The sequence below is a fragment of the Grampus griseus genome (assembly GCF_964374135.1).
Source record: "Grampus griseus genome assembly, chromosome: 2".
NCBI classification, from domain to species: Eukaryota; Metazoa; Chordata; class Mammalia; order Artiodactyla; family Delphinidae; genus Grampus; species Grampus griseus.
The window spans coordinates 83258523-83267864 of record NC_139018.1 but is presented as its reverse complement, the minus strand read 5'-3'; the positions used below and the strand labels follow the sequence as shown (position 1 = coordinate 83267864).

The 9342-nt window shown below is 41.4% G+C and overlaps 1 protein-coding gene across 1 annotated transcript in view; it reads left to right on the top strand.

The window, feature by feature from the left end:
- Positions 1 to 8419, top strand: part of FSIP1 (fibrous sheath interacting protein 1) — a gene marked incomplete at both ends in the record, with an annotated part of 198872 nt that extends 190453 nt beyond the window's left edge. The window contains one exon of the mRNA XM_082648669.1: positions 8373 to 8419. Coding sequence (XP_082504795.1) covers positions 8373 to 8419 — 47 coding nt within the window. The remainder of the gene's footprint in view (positions 1 to 8372) is intronic.
- Positions 8420 to 9342: the final 923 nt, after the last annotated feature.

Below are 9342 nucleotides of genomic sequence, written 5' to 3'. Positions count from 1 at the left end.
GGCTGTCATTTAAGTTCAAACACATTCTAAATGATCTACATTTTTCACTCCCTCACATTTTGTGTTTTTCATGTCATATTTTACATCTTCATGCATCCCTTATCTGTTTGTTGAGTTATAGTTGCTTTTACAATATTTTGTCTTTTAATCTACATACTGGCTTTTTAAGTGGTTGATCCTCAATCCTTGCTATATATTTGCCTTTCCTAGTGGGATTTTCCCTTTCCTATAGATTCTTTATTCTTTTCCAATTACAGGAGACCCTTGAATATTTCTTTTAGGGTAGGTTTAGTATTGCTGAGTTCTTTTAGTTTTTGCTTGTCTGAGAACTTCTTTATCTCTTCTATTCTAAGTGGTAATCTTGCTGGCTAGAGTATCCTAGGTTGCAAGTTTTTCCCTTTCAGCACTTTGAATATATCATGCACTCCCCTCTGGCCTGCAACGCTTCTGCAGAAAAATCAGCTGATGGCTTTATGGGAATTCCCTTTTATATAGCTCTTTGTTTTTCTCTTGCTGCTTTTAGAATTCTCTCTTTAACTTTTGTCATTTTAATTATGATATGCCTTGGTGTGAGTCTGTTTGGGTTCATCTTGTTTGGGACTCTCTGAGTTTCCTATACTTGGATATCTGTTTCCTTCTTCAGTTTTGTGAAGTTTTCAGCCATAATTTCCTCAAATCCATTTTCTATCCCCTTCTGTCTCTGATCTCCTTTTGGGACTTCTATAATGTGAGTGTAGGTATGCTTAATGTTATCTCAGGGATCTCTTAAATTGCTTTTATTTTTTAAAATTAGTTTTTCTGTCTGCTGGTCTGATTGGGTGATTTCCATTATTTTATCTTCCAGATCACTTATTCATTCTTCTATATCACTTAATCTGCTATTCATTCTTTCTAGTGTGTTTTTTATTTCAGCTATTGAATCATTCATTTCTGATTGGGTCTTTTTTATATTTTCTAGTTCCTTGTTAAAATGTTCACTGTTTATATCAATCCTTTTCCCTAATTCAGTTAACCTTATTATTACAAATGTTTTGAATTCTTTATCTGATAAATTGTTTATTACTATTTTATTACTTATTTTTTCAGGGTTTTTCTCTGTCTTTCAATTGAGAGTAGTTCCTCTGCCTTTTCATTTTACTTGACTTTCTCTGCTTCTGTGAATTTAGGTAAAACAGTTACTGATTGTGTTCTTAAAGGGAGGTTATTATGTGGGGGCATCCCTGTGTGGGCTGCATGTATCGTTGCCTTGGGTGGGAGAGCTGGATTGAGGTCAACCCAAGTCATATTTTTCCTCAGGGTTTTCCGGCAGCTATCCCCTTGGTAGGGGGTGGGGCTGTAGATATAGGGGCTAGAACTGGTGCTGTGTATGAAGTAGGACTCCCTCTCTGCTCAGTGGCTGTCACTGCCCTGTTAGGGGTGAGGTCTGATCTCAAGTTGCTGGAGCAGAAGCCCTGGAGGTTGGACCCGAGCTGGCTCTGCTCCCTTTAAGTGTGTGTTTTTCCCTCTCCCTGTACCGGGACCCTTGTCACAGAGGGGGCAGTGCTGAAGTAAGTGGGGTCCATGCACTGACAGTGGTCAGATGTGATGCTTGTGGAGGCACCCATGTCTTTGCTCAGACGCAGCCTCAGGTGCAAGTCCCCTTTGCCCCTCACAGCTGATCACTGCCCCCAGCCTCTACCACCCCTGCCCTGTGGCTTAGCCACTCTGCAAGGCTAGCAGGAGCCATGTGCCCTCTTGATGTGTATCAGGAGGTGAGCTGTGGTGGAGGAACTGCTGTCAGAGATCTGGGTGGCTTCTGAGGAGCCGCTTGAGTAAACACCAGCTGTGGCCACCGTCACCCCACCCGGGCTCCACCTTGGGACTGGGTTGCCTCTGTGTCCCACCTTTGAGTCTTTCCTTGGTCATGGGTGCCTCAGATCCAGTGCCATGCTGTGGCATGGGGGTAGCAGGGCTGGAGGTCAGGCTGGGCACACGGCGAGGCGGTTGCGGTTGCAGGAAACCTGGCTGCCCTGAGCAGACGTCTCTCCGCCCTGCCTGGGGGTAGTCAGTGCACCTACGCTCCTCAAGGGCAGAGTCCAGGGTAGCCCTTCTGTTTGTCCTAGTGGTCCTCCAACCAGCTAAGGGGGCTTGTCTCCCCTGTGTAGGACCCCAGCCTGGGGTGCCCAGTCTGTGGCTCGAACTGCTCACTCCCCAGTGCAGGTGTCCGCCCGTGTAATCTCCCTTTTCCTCCCATTCCTATTGCAGGGGCACAGGTCCCAACCCGATTGCTTTCCTTCTCTTCCTGCCTGATTCTCTGTGTATCTTTCTTACAGCCTTGGTTGTATAGGAGTCCTTCTGCCAGTTTTCAGAGAGCATTGTTTCACATGGAGATGTGTTTTTGATGTATTTGTGGGGGAAGGTGAGCCTTATGTCCTTTTACTCTGCCACCTTGATCCCTCCTCCTGAAATACTTCATTTTTCATGTTTGTGCTTTAAGCTTAGTGGTAACTACTGTTATTTGACTTTCTGGATACAAGGTCCAGTAAGGTCAGTGTTGTACTCACTTACTGTTGGGGTTTCAGGAGATGGATAAATAGTCCCTTCTCTTCCCCACCCCATCAGACCAGTTGAGAGATGGATAGATTCTGACAAGTGGAGATCAAGGAGGTTGGCTTTATTGCTGATAAAACGTAGGGGATTGTTGTTACCTGGGCAGGCAGCCAAACGGTCTTCCTAATGCTACACCCTCAAAATGAACTTATACACCCAGTCACTGGCAGAGGTGAAAAGCCTCACCCATGGAGACCTGTCCATGTGGAGCAATAGTACAGAGGAACAAAGGAGCACCCTGGGCGGGGGATGCTGACCCCCTTGGAGGGAGGAGTGAGCTGAGCATGCCATTTCTTCCCCTAAACTCACCAGTCAGATAACTGACTGTTCTTCCCATGGGGAGAGGGGAGGTGGGGTGGGGTGATGCTGGATATGCCCCCACTGTAGGTTCCTCCACATGGAAGTGTAAGGAGAGTAAGTGGTCTTTGGTCCCATCAACCTGGGAGACACCACCAAGTACACTGGTGCTTCAGGTCTATGGTTAGTCTAGTACTTAAGTATCTTATGCTGAATTGCTTCCTAGATAATCAAAAAGGCATCTATGCATGTACAGTATTCTCTTTTTCCCAACAGGAACTTGAACTGCTTATCAACATAAATTCATATCACAAAGAGGAAAATATGATTAACAAATAACAACAATAAAATAGGGCAAAAAGGAACACAAAGTCACATAGTAAAGAAGGGGGACGGGACTATATTAATTCTTCATGGAAAAACAAAGTGGAATTTCCCATAGGACCCATTTAGTGAATAATGTTCTTAAAAATTTCTAACAGATAAGGTTTTGTTTTTTTTTTTTTTTTGCAGTATGCAGGCCTCTCACTGTTGTGGCCTCTCCCGTTGTGGAGCATAGGCTCCAGACGCGCAGGCTCAGCGGCCATGGCTCACGGGCCTAGCCGTTCCGCAGCATGTGGGATCTTCCCAGACCGGGGCACGAACCCGTGTCCCCTGCATCAGCAGGTGGACTCCCAACCACTGTGCCACCAGGGAAGCCCCCAAGGTTGTTTTTAAAATAACACCCCTAAATGAAAACTAGGGTGACCAACTGTCTTGGTTTGCTCAGGGGTGTCCTGGTTTTACACTGAATGGCCCTTGTCTTGGGAAACCCTCAGTCCCTGGCAAACTGGGCTGGTTGGTCACTCTAAATTGAAACTGAGAACATAAAACCAAGGAGCAAATTAATTACCCAAAGGACAAAGTTAATAGAGTCCAGGTAAGTAGCGAGATTCGAGGCTAGAACCTAGATGAGCAGAGAGATGCCTTGTTCACCCACCCACCAGCATGATCTGGTCTAGTGTTAGGAGTGTGGGCTGTGGGTGAGACAGACCTAGGTTTGAATCCTTGCTCGGCTTTTAGCAGACGATCTTATGCAAGTTACTTAATCTCTTTCTCCTCTCTACCTTGGTTCCCTTATCTGTAAGATAAGTTGGCTTTAGTACTTACCCTCTAGGGTTGTAATAGGGATCAAATGAGAAAAGCCACATAAAATGATTAGCTCAAAAAAAAGATTAGCTCAGTGACTGGACTTGGTTGGCCTACATAGTATATATTTAACATTTCATCAGGAGATTTCTCATAAAAGCCTGGATTTCTGACTTTTCTAACAAATGAGCAGGTCTTCCACTGGGGAGGAGAGCTGAATAGCAGATGTTCCCTTTAGAAGGAGCATGTACTCTCCTGGAAAACATGGCCCTGTTTGGCCCTCTACTTCATGTGCTTGGTCCTTTGGGACCATATGATTTCCATCCCATGTTATAAGCCTTTGCTGCTTAGAGTGTTGTCCAATCACTGGGGGCTCGTTAGAAATGCAGGGCCTAAGGCCCCTTGCACTTGAATAAGATCCTCCTGTGGTACTTACAGTGAAGTTTGAGAAAGCACTGTTACAAACCACCAGAGCATTATTCCTAACCACGGTGAAGGTAGAGATCATCTGGGAAATTTTTTGTTTGTCTGTTTTGTACCTATGTCCAAGGCCCAAGCCAGACTTACCGAAATCAGAGTCCCTGATGTAGAGTATTCAGTCTGTCAAATTAATGCAAGCCACAAGATTTTGCTGTGCATATTTGAGAAATATGGCATTCAGTTTAGATGTAGGAAAGCTAATTATGTTATCCTGTTGGGGTCTTCAGATAGAACAAGTTCTAAACAATGACAGCTTTACAATCTAAATATATTTCATGTTGAAATTCTGCCCATCAAAGGATCTGATTGTAACTTGCTCAGTGAAGCATGGTTGCAGGTGGACTGACTTTTGGGAAGATGTTGCAGTTTGAAGGAGGTGTGTGTTAGTGTGTATCATTACTCGTACCACCTGAACAGTTTGAAGGGAACTAGATTGTTTTGAGAAAGTTTTCATTGTTGTACTATAGTCTTACTGGTTTGCAGTGGAGGCAGTGAGATTCTGAAAATAATACTACTACTAGCTGACTTTTTTCTTTTCCACTAAAAAATATTTTGTCTTGTTCTCAGGGATGTTTAACTCATCATTGCTTTGATGGAGTTCTCTTTCTCTCAGTGTGTGTCTTCAGGCCTCCTAGTTATTATTTGTTAAATTACTTTTCCAAGGCTACTGATTGCTTCTCAGATGCTCTTAGTAACTTAATCAACCCTCCAAAGTTTCTTTGATCAAAATATCAGAGCTGCCATGTTAGAAATTCCCAGGGCTAATTCCTGTTTTATATAAGACCTTAGTATATAGTAAATTTATATCTGATGAATTTATCTTTTCAAATTACTTTCATTTCCTTTAACTCAGTTCTTCTTCAGGTAGACTTTTCATATAAACATTTGCCGCTGATTATTTTCTCTACTATAAAATATCACTTTCTCTAACTGTTTTGTTTAGTAGTATAAAATGAACAATGTTGGAGAGCTTTGATGTTTAACTGTAATGAACTTATCACTTTATCAGGTATTGGGAACTTCTGATTCCATTGCTTCATTCAAATTGAGTGAAATGAAAAAGTTACTGAAGATCATTACTGTAGACTAGATCTATGGACCAGCGGTATTAGCATCACCTGGGAGCTTGTTAGAGCTGCAGAGTCCCAGACCTACCGTATCAGAGTCTGCATGTTAACAGGATGCCCCCAGCAGGTGATTTGTATGCACAGTAAAGTGTGAGAAGATCTGAATTAGATGGTTTGCTAGTCACTCTATTTTAGGATTATAAAAATACCAGCATATGTGGTGGTGGTGAAAATAATGTCAGAAAGTATCTTCTTTTCCATCTGCTCAATCCCTGCTTTATCTTCTTGAATTTCATTTTAATGAAGGTCACTACCTTTTCTAGATTGTCTTCTTATCTCCCCAACCATCCCTGTTGTCCTTCTTGTGGGTAACCTTTCTCTTAAGCACTGAGAGCATGCATGTCCTAGCTTGAGTTCTCTACTCTTTCATGGTTAGTATTTTATTTGGAGACACACTTAGCCAGTATGGGATCATCTGTGCTTTGTGTACTTTTGATTTTCAGAACTCTCTCCTTGGCATCTGCCTCAGGTCCGCCTGGCATGTTAAGCTTTACTGAGTCCATGCCTTACACCATGCTTCTTACCTCTGACTGCACATTAGATTCATCTGGTGAGATTTAAAAACAGGTTAATGCCTCGGTTTCATTCCAGAATTAAATTGATTTCTAGGGGTTGGCTCTGGGCATCTGTATTTTTTAAAGTCAGTTCTGAGGATGGGGTCTGGGTGATTCTGTTGTGTAGCTATGATTAAAACCACTGCTCCAGGGCTCCATTGTATTCATTCATGAAGGATGCTGCTCCTAGGTTATCAGGTGAGTAGGACATGATCACTGCTCTGAATTATTTCATAGGCTACTGATGAAGGCAGGCACTTAAGCAGATCATCGCAGCATAGTGGGACAAGTAGAATATAAGAGCTTCCTGACAAAGTATTTGACAACACTAGAGGGAATGATGAACACTGGAGAGACGGAGAGGTGGCATTTGAATTGAGCCTCCAAGGATGAGTGGTCATTTACTGGGTGGGCAAGAGGGAAAACACTCCACAGAGAAGGACGAGCACTTATGAAGGCGAGGGGCTGTGGTCTTACCATCGCTCATTGCATGTGTGGGCTACTGAGGTGCACTTCTCATCCATCCCACCTTCCTCTACATCCTGTTTACTGTTTCTTCTCCATGCATTGACACTATCACTACATTTCTCACTTTACTCTCTGAAACTCCAAATCATTTACCCTTAATTATTAGGTTGATTTTTAAAATTACAGCTTTATTGACATCTTTTTTAAATACCTGTGTTAGTTTCCTGCGGTTGCCACAACAAATGATCACAACAGAAATTTATCATCTCTTAGTTGTGGAGGCCTGGAGTCTGAAATCAAGATGTCAGCAAGGCCACACTCTGCTTGGAGGCTCTAGGGAAGAATGCTTCCTTGCTTCTGCCACTTTCTCAGGCTGTGGACATTCTTTGGCTTCGTCGCTTTGTGACCACATCCCTCCCGTCTCTGACTCTGTCTTCACATTGCCTTCTTCTCTCTCTGCGTGTGTCTCAAATTTCCCTCCGCTTTTCTCTTAAAAGGACATTTGTTAATGAATATAGGGCCCACCTGGATAATCCAGGATGATCTTATCACAAGATCCTTAATTAAGTATGTCTGCAAAGACCCTTTTCCCAAGTAAGATAAGTTTCATAGGTACCAGGGATTAGGATGTGGACATAACCTTTTTGGGGCCACCGTTCAACGATACCATACAATTCGGTGGGTTTTAGTATATTCACAGAATTGCGTATCCATCGCCACTATCAATTTTGCATCATTTTCCTTACCCCAGAGAAAGACACTGTACCAACTTGCAGTCACTCCCCATCTTCTCCCAACCCCCCAGCCGTAGGTGATCACTAATCTACTTTATGACTCTATGAATTTGCCTAGTCTGGACACTTCATATAAATGGAATCATGCAACATGTGGCCTTTTGTGTTTGGCTTCTTAGTATAACGTTTTCAAGGTTCATCCATGTTGGAGCATGTATCAGTACTTTACTCTTTTATTGTTAAATAATATTCTTTTGTGTGGGTTTACCACATTTTCTTTATTCATTCATCAGTCGATGGACATCTGAGCTGTTCCTACTTTTGGGCTGTTATATGTATCTTGGTGTGCACGTTTTTAGGCGGATGTATGTTTTCATTTCTCTTGGGCACATACCTAGGAGTAGAATTGCTGGGTCTCTGGTTACCTTTTGAGGAACGGCCAGACTTTCCCCAAGCCCCTGCACCATTCACATTCCCACCAGCAGTGTGTGAGGGTTCCAGTTTCTCCTGATTCTATTTTATTGTCTTCTTTTATTTGGTGCTGTTGTCCGTTCTGCCTTTTCTGATAACATTCTCGCTAAGAAGAATATTTCCATTCCATTTCTATTAGAGTCACAATTTGTTTCTCACATTAAAGAAATGAAAGGTGATTAGTTCTAATCTACCCTAACTGTAATATTTACATTTACTTTTGGTTTCACCCTGCTTCCCAGAAACTTAGTACAAAGAAAAAATGCCTATCTCCAAATCCAAAACCATTTTAGCTCTCAAAACCCAAAAAACTCTCCCTCAGCTATAAGCTCAATGAAGGCAGGCACCTTATCTCTCACTTTTTCTTGTAAATTTTGTATGCAGCTTGTGGTGAGCTATCCAATATTAAATGAGAATGTGATTATTGTCTCATGTGTAAAAGGATTTAATGTTTTATAGGCTGATGGTTTTTCTTAATTATGCACAGATTTCTGACATATTTGGTTATTGTTTTTAACGTGCAGATGAACAGGAGACTGAAGATGTAACAGAAGAATGTAAAGAATCTTAAGCAAAGACTTGCTGGGGTGTGCTTTTAAGAAAGCTGGTAAATTAAATTAAATCACATTTTTTCCAAATTCTTTGAATTCAATGAATTCATTATAGAGACCATTCCTCAAATGATGATTTTAATGTTTGGATTCTCTCTTTCTGGATCACATTTCCTTGATATTTTTGAGACTCGTGGTATAATTGTTCAGTGGTTTTTCCTCATCGAAATTCCTGGGAAAATTTTTTATTGCTAAATTTGCAACATCAGGGATACGTTATAGAAACCAACATTTATGTATGTGTGCTACGTTAAAACTAGTTGAAATGCTATGATTGTTTTGTATTTGATTTGATACGTTGCCACTTTATTGTGATTTAGACAGATTTGATCACCATGAATTGTAGCTTTGCCCCTGCTTTCCCTTCTTTCCTCCTCTCTAATGCCTGTTAAGTAAGTACAACTTGCCGTGGAGAGAAATGAATTTTCTCAACAAAGCAATGTTAGGCTATCCTTGCTATCTTATTAGTAATGGTACTTTTCATAAGCAGAAGTTTGACTGAATTATTACATATATTATATTTAGTTATTTTCTTTCAGAGTTTGCCTTTTACAATGCAGCAAATAAAGATCAGCTACTTAAAAAAAAATAACCTGTGGTACTATTTGAAGAGAGAGGGTTTGTTAGTTACAAGTGAGTAGCCTGGATTCATGAGAACATTTTATGTCAACACTCCATATGATGAATTGGCATTAGAACTAGAAGTCCAATTTATTTCTGATTCTAAAAAAAAAAAAAAAAAAGAGCTATTGTGCAGTATTTAACAAAATTTGGAATAATGTATATGTAGCATTATTATTTTTCGCTCGAATGTTTTCATCTACTGATATTGGATAATATTAGTGATTGCTTACGTCAAGTTTGCTTGACTTTTTAAAGTGAA